This window comes from Zootoca vivipara, chromosome 12 (assembly GCF_965207765.1).
Source record: "Zootoca vivipara chromosome 12, rZooViv2.hap1.1, whole genome shotgun sequence".
NCBI classification, from domain to species: Eukaryota; Metazoa; Chordata; class Lepidosauria; order Squamata; family Lacertidae; genus Zootoca; species Zootoca vivipara.
In genome coordinates, this window is record NC_142595.1 from 31656160 (window position 1) to 31672259 (window position 16100).

At 44.4% G+C, this 16100-nt stretch overlaps 1 protein-coding gene across 2 annotated transcripts in view; it reads left to right on the forward strand.

Annotated features, from left to right (window-relative positions):
- Positions 1–214: 214 nt before the first annotated feature.
- Positions 215–16100, forward strand: part of LOC132592948 (epididymal sperm-binding protein 1-like) — a 92233-nt gene continuing 76347 nt past the window's right edge. The window contains exons 1-4 of one of the 2 annotated variants that reach the window (XM_088656214.1): positions 215–616; positions 2388–2540; positions 3266–3424; positions 9239–9467. In XM_088656214.1, the coding sequence (XP_088512340.1) occupies positions 439–616; positions 2388–2540; positions 3266–3424; positions 9239–9273 (525 nt within the window). In that variant the 5' untranslated portion in view covers positions 215–438 and the 3' untranslated portion in view covers positions 9274–9467. Of the gene's footprint in view, positions 617–2387; positions 2541–3265; positions 3425–9238; positions 9468–16100 lie in introns of those variants that run through there. The other variant, XM_088656215.1, reaches the window with a different exon arrangement.

The window sequence follows — 16100 nt, forward strand, 5'->3', positions numbered from 1 at the left end:
CCCTGTCCTGTTTTCAATTAGTCTGGTGATCTTTCCACACCAGAGAGGAAAATGGGGTCTTAGCCCTTTCTCTGCTGTACTAATTATCAGTATGCAGAGCTATAGGCTAAAAAGAGTAACTTTCCAAATCTGTGTAAGGTTCTGTGTAAATAATGTTATAAAAATATATAATTTGCATATTACAGGCTTTTAACCTGTTCCCCCTACTCCCCAGATCATGATGGTAGCAAAGGAATAGTAGGAATCTGTCTGTCGAGACATCTTTTCCTAGAGCATAGAGGGAAGAATTCTTGATTTCAGATAAGATGTAATCCTTTTCTAAGGAAGCTTCCTGATTTACTCATTGCAAGATAAGATCCACTTCCCTTTGTTCTTGGCATTGTGTACAAAGAGGAAACAAAAAAGGATGAGGAACACTGAGTTGGGAAATATAAATATATGCCTTTTCTTGTGGCTGAGCAAACATCAGACACCTGTAGTTGGAGGAAGGAAGGGCAAAGTGGGGCTTATAAAAAGAGTACCTCCCCGTCAGAGTTCCTTAGAGAAGAGATGGGCTCCATCATGGCATTCCTCTTGCTCACCTGTGGTCTCTTACTATTGTTGCCTGAAGCTGTGGGTAAGAAATATTCCATTGATTGTTTCTGATTCATCTTAACGAGGCTAGTGGATCATTGATCTCTGCTTTCAAGGGATCTCTTACAGCTAGCTATCACTTGCATCAACTTGTGTTTAGCTATGGTCCTGTCTTAGTGGGGAAAAGATGACTTACAGTCTGTCCACCCATCAGTAAGCCCCACTGAGTTAATGGGCGTACCAGTGCTGTTTTTTCTAGAAAAAGAGGGGCTGGAACTCAACATGAACAGCTCCCTTGTTCTATTATAAAGGCAATGGCACCTACCTGAGAGGTGCTGGAAGTGAGTTCTGGAGAGTTCCGGCTGAAAAAACAACCCTGGGCCTTACTCCCAGGTAAGTGTGCACAGGATTGCAGCCTTCATAGAGGTTCCAAAACCCTTAAACGAAACCTCAGACATGTATAACTAAGGGTAGACTGAAATTCCTTCCCCTTAAAACCGACACATCCTTCCCTTGCCCAAATGAGGCATGGTTTTCTGCTGCTTTTAGAAGACATCTGAAGGCAGCGTGTTTGGGGTAGTTTTTAATGTTTGATGTTTTAGTATGTGATGGGAGCTGGGGAAACCCAGCCAGATAGGTGAGGTATAAATAATAATAATAATAATAATAATAATAATAATAATAATAATAATAATTAATTAATAATTAATTAATTAATTAATAATAATAGGCTCACCCATACTTACCTTTCTCCACATTTCTAGGCACAGGTCCAGGCTTTCCAGGTCCACATCTAATCTGACTGCTTGTTTTTGGACCTGGCATCCCTGAAAACCCACTCTTTACTGCTGAATTGGAACAAATGGCAATCCATGGAAAACCCAAATTGCCATTCGATCTGTGGTAAAGATTGGGTTTTCCTGGGAAACTGGTGGGCAAAATAAATAAAAAAATAAGCACACGGAGATGGACTGAGAAAGCATGGCTGCTGGTCCCAAGTGGTACCATAGCCCAGGTTGGGTGGGATGCTCCAGTGACTACATATGGTACCAGTCTGTGGCACACTGGGGAGGGGGGAATGCCAGCCCACTGCAGGAGACAGCTTGAGAAGCAGTGCCTTGCTCTGTATCCACTGCTCGCTCACTGCTAGTTTTTGAAGCCACATTCACATGGTATTAGCCACGATCCATATTGATGCTGTAGTTTCTGCTGTTTGGTGTGTGATTTTCTTAAATCAGCTTCAATTCGACTAGAAAACTGAATGCTGAGTAAGTGGAAATTGAGACAGCTGTTGCACATGCATGGATGATAACTACACCTGTCACAGTGGCCTGGGTGGGCTACTTCAGAGTAACGACTCCACACAGCTCTGCATTTTATCCTTTTATTGGTGCTGTGTATTTACAGTGCTGAAAGCAGTGCTATTTACAGATAGTGGTACATGTTGTTAGTCTTCCGCAGAACCTCCGAATGGCGGTTCACGCGTTTTCTTCCAGCAAAGTAATCTTGGCATACTGAATCTCCGCCCCCTGCGCTTTTTACGCAATTCCGGAGTAGCTGGGATCGGCCTCTTTCCCACCGTCTCCCTGCTTCCCTGTTCCTTTCCCCGGCGGTGCCTGTGCTCCGCTAAGGTACTCGAGCTCCTGTTTCCACTTCCTGAATCACCACTCGAAGTCTCCCCCTCCCCACTGGGGGAGGAGCTGGTATTCAGGATGGGAGGGGGCTGCCGGTACCTCTTATCCCTCACAACACCATTTCCAGTTAATGAATTGCAGTTCTTATTCTTACACCTTTGTCCCCTGTTTCCATTTCAGTTGGTCAGCATTGTGTCTGCCCATTTATTTACAACGGTAAATCCTATTCCTCTTGCACCAAGGATGACGCTAATGCGGTGTGGTGTGCCACAGAAGTTGACCCTGACACGAAAGAAATGATCGAATCTAAATGGAAAGAGTGTAAGACAAAAGGTGACTTGTATTTTCTTCTATTTCTGGTTTCCTATGTCACACGTATGCATAGCCATTTTACTGTAATAAAGTAAACAGATCCTCCTCATGAACTTTAAAACTAGATGTGGGTTCCCCATAGGCATCTGATTGGACATCGTGGAAACAAAATGTTGGATTAGATGGGCCTTTGGTCTGATGCAGCAGGACTCTCTCTGTGCTCTTAAAAAGGTTCGGGACTACCATCAGTAGCTTGTATAGATCTTCCTTATGCCCAAACTATTACAAATCTCCTTCCAAGGATCAGATAAAAGATGCTTCAAGCAACAAGATCTATGAAGAAATGAAACACATCACCAGTATGTTGATACTGCCTGGCATAGACCATAAAAGTCACATGTCATCTTTTCTAATATTACTGATATTACATTGGCATAAATGCCAGCTATCCTCATGTCTTGTTTTATATCTAGTATAACTGAATTCATTCACTTAATCTTTCTTTATAGTTTCTTGTTTCTTTAACATTATTGTCAATTGAGCAATTGTTACTTGCTCTCACAGGCTCCTGACCAATTCTTTTGTCCTTGGTTTGTAGCTATCTCTCTAAGTTTTTGTAAAGGAGATCCCTGGCAAGGTTTATATATATGTGACTTGTTCACCATTTTGTTTTATTTTATTTTATTTATTTTGTGATCATCACTAGTATGTTTCAATGTATATAAACTCACTCTGTCTGGGTCTAGAGAATGGAGGTAATGATGATGGACGACCCTGTGTGTTCCCCTTTGTGTACAACGGCGAAACCTACAATACCTGCACCAATAAAAATGCAATGGGATACTGGTGTGCAACAACAGGGAACTATGACAAGGACGGGAAATGGAGCATCTGTGCTCATACCAGTGAGTATGATGCAGGGGGCTGGAAAAACAGGAGTGGTTGGCCGGATGAATAATTAGTCAAGGCACCTTGTAGGCCAAGGAGAGTGAGAGGGAAGTTCAGTATTTCCCAATCTGGTGTCCTCCAGACATTTTAAACTGCAATTTCCATCACCACTGACCAGTGGCCATAATTGTTGGGGGAAGACTGATGTGAAACACCTGGAAGGCCCCACCTTGCGAGCACTTGCTTTGCATGCAAAACATCAAAATTTCATTCCCCAGAATCTCCAGGTAGGGCTGGAAGAGCGTCCTTGCCAGTCAGAGTAGACAACACCAAGCTAGATAGATCTAGCGTCTGACTCAGTTTGGACTCAGCTACATTGCTCATGTTACAATGCTATAACTGCATTATAAACATGTGACACCAGTTGCCTCTGTAGAGCACACAACTTTGTGCAATTTCACATAGTTTTTTCTCTTTTGTTATAACAATTTAATTTATGACTTGTTTAAAGTGTTTTACCCCCTGTGTGTTGATCCAGCCTATGTCAGCTTTTTAATGAAAAATTTGCTTAGTCTTACCATTCCTGAGCGCAGTTCCAGGTTCAGGCCAGCACATCTGAGATGACAGGTTTAGATAGGACCATAGAGAACTGAGTAAATAGTCTTCAGAACAGTGAAAAAAGGATTAGTTAGATGAACCACAAGTCACCCATTATATAATAGCTTGGTGCACAGTATATAATAACTTTGTGAGCTTATATGAGAATATGTGGTTTGGTAGAAGTTATAGAAAAAAATGATATAGGACTCAGCTACATTAGTCAAAAACAGTGTAATAATAATAATAATAATAATAATAATAATAATAATATTAATAATAATAATTTATTTGTACCCCACCCATCTAGCTGAGTCTCCCCAGCTACTCTGAGCAGCTCCCAATCGAGTGTTAAAAACAATGCAGCATTAAATATTTAAAAATTCCCTAAACAAGGCTGCCTTCAGATGTCTTTTAAAATTAGGATAGCTGTTTATTTCCTTGACATCTGATGGGAGGGCGTTCCACAGGGCGGGCGCCATTACCGAGAAGGCCCTCTATCTGGTTCCCTGTAACCTCACTTCTCGCAATGGGGGAACCACCAGAAGGCCCTCAGCCCTGGATCTGAGTGTCCCGGCTGAACGATGGGGGTGGAGATGCTCCTTCAGGTATACAGGACCGAGGCCCTTAGGGCTTTAAAGGTCAGCACCAACACTTTGAATAGTGCTCAGAAACGTACTGGAAACCAGTGTATATCTCTCAGGACCGGTGTTATGTGGTCCCGGCGGCCACTCCCAGTCACCAGTCTAGCTGCCGCATTCTGGATTAGTTGCAGTTTCTGGGTCACCTTCAAAGGTAGCCCCACGTAGAGCGCATCGCAGTAATCCAAGCGGGAGATAACCAGAGCATGCACCACTCTGGCGAGACAGTCCGCCGGCAGGTAGGGTCTCAGCCTGTGTATCAGATGGAGCTGATAGACAGCTGACCTGGACACAGAATTAACCTGTGTGTCCATGGACAGCTGTGAGTCCAAAATGACTCCCAGGCTGCACACCTGGTCCTTCAGGGGCACAGTTACCCCATTCAGCACCAGGGAGTTCTGATTTAAAGGCGAGGTAGAGTTGGGTGTCATCTGCATACTGATGAAGACCCAGCCCAAACCCCCTGATGATCGCTCCCAGTGGCTTCATATACCGTGTTTCCCACATTTTAAGATGTAGTCATAAAGTAAGCCATAGCAGGGTTTTTAAACATTTGCAAAATATAAGACATTCCCCCCAAATAAGCCATACTTCCGCGCCAGAATGCCAAGTGTCTCAGCCAGCCAGCGGGACCCAGCACGCCGGCCGCAGAAGGAAAAGGAGGAGGCCTGCTGGGTCAGCGTATGGAACTGGCTACTGCTGCCGTGCCGTGCCTTGCGGAGCGAGACCGCAAGCGCCCTAGCCAGCCAGCAGGACCCAGCACGCCAGCCGCGGCAGGAAGAGGAGGAGGCAGATTGCCGGGTTGGCGCTTAGCAGCGCCGTGCTGCTGCTGGCTTCCGGAGGCTCGGGCGCTGCTGGGAGCTGACCCGGCTGGCTGTCTCCGGTCCTTGTGTTTGTGCCTCTTACGGTACTCAGCAACTCACTGCCATTTTCCTTTCCCTTCGTTTACCTTCTGTCTTGCTCTCCTACACACTTTCGGTCTGTTTTCCGCTCGTCTTTCCACCTCCTCTTCCCTCTCGCTCTTCTCCTTCCCAGGCTGCTGGCTTCCGGAGGCTCGGGCACTCCGTGCGGCGGTGCTGGGCGCCTACCCGGCAGGCTGCCTCCAGTCCTTGTGTTTGTGCCTCTTAAAGCAGCTCATTGCCATTTTCCTTCCTCTTCCCTTTTGTTGTTCTTCAGCCTCCTGTCTTTCCCTTCGTTTCCCTTCTGTCTTGCTCTCCTACACACTTTCGGTCTGTTTTCTGCTCGTCTTTTCCACCTTCTCTCCCCCCTCGCTCTTCTCCTTCGCAGGCTCTCTCTGGGTTCCCTCGCCTTCCTGCCTCTCCCACACCGCATTTTCTCACCTCCAAATACTCCTCCCTACCTCCTCAGTCCCTCTTGTCCTTCCTTGGTGCTTTCCCGTTTCACTCTTTTTACCACTCTTTATTATCTGTTAGTGTCTATAATGAAAGAGAAAAAGAGCAAGAGGATTTTCTTTCTCTTTGTTCCCCTTTGCTCTTCCCGTACACATCGCAAGGTATCTCAACACAACTTTCATAAATTGACACAAGGTGAGCCTCCTTATTTCTGAATTCCTTTTAACTATAAAATGTTTACATGAAATCAGCTGTCCCCCAGATACTCTTCTCTTTCACTATTTCTCTTTTGGGGTAGCTGTTTTCTGCGTTGGTTTAACTATTGAGAAACTTGGTGCCACTTCTGAGGGGTCTCACTGTTTTGCTTTCCTCTTTGCAACAAAAGTATGGTAGCCCCCTTTTCTTGACCCGTTCTTAGAGCGCACCCCGCCGGATGGCTCGGGGTGCTCAGCAGCAGCAACGCAGGAGGAGGCAGGCACCTGAAACCATACGGTACCATATTTACAGTAATTAAAAAAATAATACACCCCCCCAAAATAAGCCATAGGCTTATTTTCTTGAGTAAAATAACTATAAGAGGGTGTCTTAAAATGTGGGAAACACAGTAGATATTAAAAAGCATGGGGGAGAGGACAGAACCCCAAGGCAACCCACAAGTGAGAGCCCAGGGTTCTGAACACTCATCCCCCAACACCACTTTCTGAACACGTCCCAGGAGAAAGGAACAGAACCACTGTATAAGGGTGCCCCCAGCCCCTCTAGCTGGTCCAAAAGGATGTTATGGTCAATAGTGTCGAAGGCCGCTGAGAGATCCAGTAGAACTAGGAAACGGCTCTCATCTTTGTCTCTAGCCCCCCGGAGATCATCTAACAGCACAGCCAAGGCAGTTTCAGTCCCATGAATTCCGATTGGATGGGATCCAAATGGTCCCCATCCTCCAGGCGTGCTTGAAGTTGTGAAGCAACCACCCACTCATTCACCTTGCCCAAGAATGGTAGATTTGAGACTGGGCAATAGTTGGCCATATTGGCCAGGTCTAAAGAAGTTTTTTAAAGAAGCGGTTTAATAACCGCCTCTTTCAGTGGGTCTGGGAAGTCTCCCTCGCAGATAGCATTCACCACCCAACGGAGACCATTGCCCAGTCCTTTCCAGCTCACTTTTATTAGCCAGGATGGGCAAGGATCAAGGAGACAGGTGGTTGGTTTCACTCATGCAAGCAGCCTGTCCACATCCTCGGAGGTAACAGATTGGAATTGATCCCATATAACGTGACTAGACAGGACTCTAGCACTCTCCCGCCCTGGTCCTGCTCCCAAAGTGGAGTCTACCTCCTTTTGAATCTGAGTGACTTCATCAGCAAAAACAAACTTTGCAAAAGCATTGCAGGAGATCTTGGGGTCCCTACCAGGCCCCGGTGATGAAGGTGGTTCCAATAGATTGTGAACCACCTGAAAGAGTCTCCTGCTGCTGTTTTCTGCAGATGCAATAGAGGCGGTGAAGAAGGTCCTCTTCGCCATCGCCATTGCCACTTGGTAGGCTTGACATTGAGCTCTAGCCCATGTCTGGTCTGATTCAGAATGAGTTTTCCACCACCGGCGCTCTAGCCGTCTCAACGATTTTTTCATTGCCCTCAGCTCCAGGGAAAACCTTGGGGCTATCCGGACTCCACGCAATGGGAGAGGCCACTTTGGAGCCAGACAGTCAATAGCTCTGGTTAACTCCGCATTCCAGCGGGCCACCAGGGAATCAGCTGAAAGGCCATTAACATGGGATAAAACATCCCATGCCTCTCTCTGGAAGCCAATTGGATCCATTAAGTAGCGGGAGGTGGGCCATCTGATCCGGTCCCACCTCCCTGCAGAAGGGAAGGGTCGCGGATAAGTCCAGTTGCACCAGGAAGTGATCTTACCATGGCACCTCTTTTGTTTCACTTTTAATGGTGTCAGATCACCAACATCTGTAGAGGTAAACACCAGGTCTAAGGCATGTCTGTGGCTATGAATTGGACCAAACTTATTCCGGGACAGCCCCATGGAGGCCATGCTTTCCACGAACTCCTGAGCTGCCCCTTGTAAGTTCATGTTGCCAGGTTTCCAGCAGCTTCCCGGGGCCTCTTATGCTGTGGCAGTGAGTGTAGGCCCCACCCCCTAGGCCCGATGGAATTGGCTGGAGGAGGGAGCGGTCTCCATCACTCACATGTGTTATAAACATGTAACACCAGATGGCACTGTAGAGCACAAAACATTTCTATGTGCTTTATTTATTTATTTATTTATTTATTTATTTATTTATTTATCCACCTGTCCTCCAAGGAACTCAAGGTGGTGCACATGGCTCCCCTGCTCTCCATGTTATCCTCATAGCATCCCTGAGAGATTGGGTAGGAAGAGAGTTGGTGACCAGTAGGATCAGCAGCACAATCTATAGCACCAAAAGACAGGAGGAAAGATGGCTGTGAATCTTCCCCTGCTGTTCAGACCCTCCCCTCCCACCTACATCCCTTCTTTTCCAAAAGGACTCACTCACAGTACTGAAGTTTTTTTGGGAGAAAAGGGATATTGAGGATGTTTTGCTGAAGAAGGATTCAGCAAGCCCTGCCCGCCTGCCCATTCGATACTTCAAATGGCCCCCCTATTCCTTTGCTTTACTGCGGACTTGTCATCATGGCATATAATTTAGGCCTTGTGGTGACATGACGGTTTGTGGGCTATGGCTTTTGCTAACAGTGCCAAAACTCTCTTCATTGTTCAATATTTTATTTATAAATGCATCCAGAAGTGCAGTGGGTCAATCCCACTAACATGTACTTTGAGTATACCCACTGAAATTCGCCATGCCCATTAATTTCAGTGGGTCTACTCTGAGCATGACTAACATTTGTAGAATGAATTGACGTTGTACAGTGAGTACTGAGCATTCAGTAGATGTCAGATGATAAAACTGGGATGGATCCCCACAGGTGCTTAAAACTTTATGTATGGTGCTTGCAATATGACTCTATAGCAAGGCTTGGGAATGCTATGATGAGTCACTGATGTTTAGCATGGGTAGAGAATTCTGGGTCACAGTGTCCACAGGTTTGTTGTAGATATAAATTAATAGTTATGAAGTAAATCTATTGTACTTCCCAGAACTTGTTAGTTGGAAGAATTATTTCCATTTTTTAATCATTAGCGCTATAGGTTTCATTGGAACCGTTTAACATAAATGATATTTTGTCTATTCTGTTCTCATTTTCCAGGAAGTCCTCCAAGTATAGGCTGTAAACATCAATGATTCCTGTTATCCAGTTTGGATTACAACAGGTGGATGGGTAAATGAAAAACCACTGGGTGCGCCGACTAGAAGCCTTGCTTGCTTAGTGGGTTGTGCTGCAAATAATTTAGAAGAATGATGACCCTGTTCCTGATATATAAAGTCTGACCCTATATAACCCTGATGGTGGCCTAAAAATAAATAAGATGTGGCAGTGGGAGATTATTAAACTGTATCTTTGTGCTACAAAAATAAAACATTTCTTTTAGTTTGCCAGGCAGCATAAAAAAAATGTATGATGAGTGATCACTATGAAATATGATGAGTGCGGGAGAAAGTTTTTGCAACTGCATGAATGAGATTGCATAGTCTTCATAGGATGAATGAAAATATGTACATGTGGCTGGTTGTATGTGAGTGTTTGTGTGTTCTATCACACACTTCACCCAAACATCCAAAAGCTTCCCAAGTGGTTCTTAGCTTTCACTCGTTCATGTCAAAGAAATATCTGTAGTAGATAAAGTGAGTATGATTCAGTATTCAGAGATATCCTAGTTAAAGCCAGCAGCAAGCATCAACCAAGCAAAGCTCTCATGCCCAGCCAATGCCCTCAGCCCTGAAGGGGACAGCCCTGCCAGCCCCTTCAACTGTGGTCACTTCCTTTGAAAATTCTACCTTCTCCGCCCCTCTCCTTGGATAGAACTTAATGCAAACACATCAGATCAATACTTTCTGTGCTAAAAAATGCAGACGGACAGTGTCACCCACTCCTAACTCAGACAGCCACTTTCGAAGGATATCATGGTTGAAAGTAGCTGAAAGGTCAATGAGAATTAACAGAGACACATTTCCCTTATCTCTCTCCTGACAGAGGTCATCACAGAGGGCGACCAAAGCAGTTTCTGTGCCCAAATCAGGCCTAAACCTTGATTGAAATGGGTTCATTTGATAAAAACCTCAACATTTACTTCTTTCAATATGAGAAATGTTGGTGGCATAATAATAATAGTAAAAGTAATAATATTAAATAATTTATTATTTATACCCCACCCCTCTGGCTGGGTTTCCCCAGCCACTCTGGGCAGCTTCCAACAGAAAAATAAAATTCAGTAATCTATTAAACATTAAAAGCCTCCCTTAACAGGGCTGCCTTCAGATGTCTTCTAAAAGTCTGGTGTGACGTATCCCCGACACAGACAATAAATTATGAGACGAAGGGGGTCCAGGGGAGAGGCAAACCCCACTCATCTCCTTTTGCCTTAAGATAAACCCCTCTCTATTTCTATGCTCCGTAGTAATGCGAGTCTAATTCCAATTTACGTGGCCTTGTATCATAAATACCCTTGGGCTATTTAAATGAACAACCTCTTGCCTACAGTAAAGGGCCTCCCTCAGCTCGCATCCCCCCTGTATCAATTTACCTTACCACCTAGGAAACTTTGTGGCATTCTAGGTTTTCACTATATTGCGCCTTCTGTGTGACACTAGGACACAAACTAACACCCCTTTTTCCTTAGGTAAGTTTTGCCCTTTTTTGTTTTGCCACCGCTGTGAGTATTTGATACGCTGCTGGAAAAACTATCACGATGGTCCTCGGCACAAAAAGCTGAATTTTATTTTCTTGAGAACGTAGGTTTTTAATGATTCATAAGGTTACAAGCTTAGGTACAGCTAAACATTAACTCCGTCAAACTTCAGCATCAAGTTACCCTAAGCCTAACCTAAACCACCACTATCCTGGCCCCACACCATTCTCCTTTCCTCTTCTTCACCACACTCCCTCTCCCTCTCCAACTGCCATAACGGGTGTCGGGAAACGCCCTGCCCCCAAAGGAAGCGCTGTCAGTTAAGTTGGAGGTTGATTAACTCTTTCTGAGCCAGGGTGTAATGAACATTCCACACTAGGGCTAATCCGTTACATCTAGTAGTTGCTTTTCTCTTTGACATCTGATGGGAGGGCGTTTCACAGGGCAGGCGCCACCACCGATGAGGCCCTCTGCCTAGGTCCCTGCAACTTGGCTTCTGGCAATGAGGGAACCGCCAGAAGGCCCTAGTGCTGGACCTCAGTGTCCGGGCAGAACGATGCGGGTGGAGACGCTCCTTCAGGTATACTGGACCAAGGCCATGCATAGTATGCATAATAGTTTCTCATTTGCACATATTTGTGACTAACCACCATTAATAGAAAGAACATTTCATAGAACTTGTGGCATATTGAGTTTATTGTCAACTGGGAACAATGTTAGTCCTGGCTCCCAGGTTATGACTCATATGTTTATTGCATTTCTACTTTATATTTGTATATATGAATGTAAAACATTTTAAATGTGCATCTACAGAATGTGATATGTGACACAGCCCTTAGATTAATAACAAGGATTAGTTTGTTGTTGATCAACAGGATTACCTAGAACTGTTGCATGAATCAATAAGATGGTTTCAGAGGAGCCTGCATTTCCAAGGGCAGGAAATTGTCATTTTGCAACAACAACAACAAAAAGTTGTTTGAAATCTCAGACACTTTTACAGAACCGGACACAAATCTCTCTTGCTGTTTGCTTTTCCAAGCTTCACTTCATTCCACTAGGGTACTCTGAGAACAAAATTGGACCCTGTTCCCATTTTCAATTAATGAGTGTTGAGGGAACTGAATTCATTCTAATTATGTCGAGCTTGTTGCATCATTGCATTGCTTGTTATATAACAAGTTTTCTTGAACTGCTGAAAACCTTTTCAGCATTTCCTTCTCAAACTCCTCCTTTGTAACAATGCAATTTTTCTGTACACACTCAGGATGCATAGCCCATTGAGATGCTCCCCTGCCATCGTTGACCTTAGCACTGTTCTGTACAAGTAGTGCATGGTTGTGCAAAAGAGATACGCCAATCGAAAAATCATGGTTTCTTTGCGCTTTCGTAGAAAAGATCAACAATTTTGGTGCTTTCATAAGAAAGAAAGCTCAAGAACTTTATTGGTATTCTGGTTTTTACTTTTTGAATATAGCATCCCCAGAGATGAGCAGAATCTTTTTTTTAATGTAAGCAGAAAATATTTCCATCAGTTCGTGGAAACCATGCCCTATCTCTCAGTTGCGTTGCCAGTTGCATTGCTAGAATGCACCACAACATCATCCAAGCGACTTCAGCAAGCATTTCAATTTCAAATATTCTGATTATTTCCAATTTTAGTTGGGTTTTCACCCCTCCTGGCTACACCCATGGTTACATATCTTGGAATTGCTAATAGATTTAAGCAATGATGGAGTTCTTTGAAGGGAGTGTGGAGAGTCAGTGTTTCAGGAATATAACACACACACACACACACACACACACCAGTGCTATTTTTCTAGAAAAAGAGGTGCTGGAACTCACAAGGAACACCTCCCTTGTTCTCTTAAATTGGCAATGGCGCCCACCTGGGAGGTGCCGGAACTCAGTTAGGATGAGTTCCAGTTTTTTTAAAAGGCCCTACTCCCCACTCCCAGAACAAAACTGCTAATTCTCAGTGGCAGTGCCGTACTTTTGAAGCTGAGGTGTTGCCTTCAGGGCTTTGAAGCTAGCAATGAATTATAGCTCAGACCTAGCATTAATGATTTGCTCATTGTAATTTCAGAAGTATTACATATCTGGGAAATCCCATGCCAAAGCAGTGCAGGGATACAGGAAGGGGAGAAAAGACCAGAGCTAATTTGTCATGGCCCAACCCAGCTGCCCATATATGACCTTGGTGTCTGAAGCAGCATCTGTATACTCTGTCTTTCATTTCATGTCATGAACCAATTCTTCTTTAATGCTCTTGTTTGTGAACCTTTTTATTAGGTACAGTGGTATCTCGGGTTACAGATGCTTCAGGTTACAGACACTTCAGGTTACAGACGGTTAAGGTTACAGACTCTGCTAACGCAGAAATAGTACCTCGCGTTAAGAACTTTGCTTCAGGATGAGAAATCACGCGGAACGGCAGCAGTGGGAGGCCCCATTAGTTAAAGTGGTACTTCAGGTTAAGAACAGTTTCAGGTTAAGAACGGACCTCCGGAACGAATTAAGTTCTTAACCTGAGGTACCACTGTATAAGGGTTAGCAGTAAAGATGTCATTCATAACACATGCACATATTGACTATGGCAAAAGTTTCAAATCCTCTCAGGAAAGTGCGTAGAACACATCTAAGTGGTGGACTCACATATGGGTTGGAAGCAATCTTGCTTTACAGGATTCCCATCTTTTTTGACCCATCCCTCCATCATTTCCATCCAGGACTGAGTACAAACCCTACAGGGCCATGTGTGTTTCCTTTCATCTACAAAGGAAAACCCTATACCGGTCCATCTTGTACAGCTGATGGGGAATCCACTGAAAGTCTCTGGTGCTCTCTGACCTGCAACTATGATGAAGACCCAAAATGGACATACTGTGATCCTTCTGGTATGGGGAAAACAGAGTACACTGGAATCAGGAACAGGACGAGCAAGGATAACCACACGCTTCAGCACAGTGGTGGCAGGTGCTGGCGAAGGGAGCAGCCGGCCTTCCTTAAATAGCCAGCTCATCACAAATGCCTCTTACGAGCTGCAGCTGCCTCCAATTGTTCCCTATGTTTCTCAGATCTACACTCTACAGCTGAGATGGGAGGAGGGGAGGGGGCCCACCCACTCCTCTCTTCACAAGGGTCTGACTCTGACTCCTTCCTCCACCTGTTCTGGTCTTCCCTCTTCCCTATCTGATTCTTCCTCTTCTGAGGAGTGCTGCCACCAGTCCTCTCCAGGTATGAATTCCTCCATTTCCCCAGACTTTTCCATCGTTGCCTCTTCATCTAGGGGGACTTGCCACCATTCCTGCTCCTAGACAATGACAGTTCCCTTTCTCAAGGTCTGGGAGGAAGACCTTTCATTGCCTACAGACAGCCACCCAATCTTAAACAACTCTTCACCCACAATAATACAACCACCCGACTTAACATGGACACTGGTACCAGAGCCTGCAATAAACCCAGATGCCAACTTTGCTGCCACATACACCCGGACAACACCATTACTGCCCCCAACCACATCCAACATACCATCTCAGGACTATTTAATTGCTCCTCTTCTAACATTGTGTATGCCATCAAATGCCAACAGTGCCCTTCAGTTCTCTATATTGGACAAACAGGCCAAACCCTATGCCAAATGATAAATGAACATAAATCTGACATCAGGAATCACAAGACAGAGATACCAGTAGGAGAACACTTCAGTCTCCCAGGGCATTCTATACAAGATCTCAAAGTAGCTGTCTTATTACAAAAGAATTTCAGAAATAGACTGGACAGAGAAGTTGGTGAACTGCAACTTATTACCAAGCTTAAAATCATGGAGAGACCTGGTTTGAAAAAAGACATTGGATTCTTATCTCATTATACATGATAAAGCTATCTTTAACAATCTCACCCCTTGCTTTTTCCTGTAGACCATTTGCAGCCACAATGTCGCCCCTGGGATCCCGACATCCAGGGCTTTTCCGTACCCTGCTCTGGTTTGCCAGAGTCTGCGTATTCATGCTGGCCACATGACCCGGAAGCTGTCTGCGGACAAACGCCAACTCCCTCAGACAGTAAAGTGAGATGAGCACCGCAACCCCAGAGTCGTCCAGAACTGGACCTAATGGTCAGGGGTACCTTTACCTATTGAGCCCCTTAAGCCCTCATCATGGCTCATCACCAAGGTGATCACCTCACCAGAAGGTTGGCATGTCTGGAGTAGCATTTAAGACATGCTGGGTCTAGGCATTAGAAGGGCCTGGTACACACGAATTCATAACTCTAGTCTGAGAATTTGTATGTTTCACTCAAGTGTGACTATGAGGTGCCAGGTTCCTATAGCTGAACACTATGGCATGCATATACTAGCATGATTTTATATATGTGGAAAATGCATATAAGGATTTATAAACACTCCTGCTTGTGTTGCACATAGAATGTTTTCTGCTTGTCCTGTTCACTGTCAGGGAATGCCCATGCTTGAGAGACAAATTGGAACAAATGGGAATCTGGTGAAACCCAAAATTGCTGTTTGCTCCAATTAAGCGTTAAAAGTAGATTTTCCCTGGGGGAAAGAGCAGGACAAGAGGAAATGTGGCTAAGTCCTAAGGGCAGTGTGCATATGCACTCTACATTTTGTGTGGTCTGGCCATCTAATTTTAAAGCTTGTGCAGTGCAGAAAATGTGCCATATGGAAAGCTGAAGGGAACGTGTCTTGATGGAGGAGCATGTGCCTAAAATGCTTAAAGGGCCAAGTTCAGTCCTTTTATGTTAACATGCCATGCTCTACTCAAGAGTAGTCAATACTGAGCTGGTTCCAGGATTGTCATATGTTTTCTTTTTCTAGGACATGTCTTCGTTTTCATGGGTAGACTCATCATAGTGATCCATAGTTAAAAGTAGAAGTTGACAAATGTGTCCTCTTTTTTGCTCTTCAAAATATGGCAACCCTAGAACTTGAACCAATGGTCTGAATCAGTAATAGTGTTGCCATACTTCCGCAATTTCCCAGACATGTCTGGAATACTGCAGTCGGAAGCAGTGTCCGGGCAGAAATTGGTAAAAATGTCCGGGAAAATCTGGATGTATGCCAACCCATGTCAGCAGTGTCATATTGGGCAATTTCCCTTTTAAAATAGCTTCAAAGGTTCATCCCCCAAAATAAATTTGCCAAGAAAGCTAAACAACATATTCAATATTTGAAATATGGCAATCCTATATATGGGGCCTCATATGAATTGATTTTTTTTTAAAAAAATTTTTTATTGCAAGTGGTTGCCAAAATGGTTAAAATTGAATTTAAGACTGGAAAAACTATAAGTTTGGAGATTG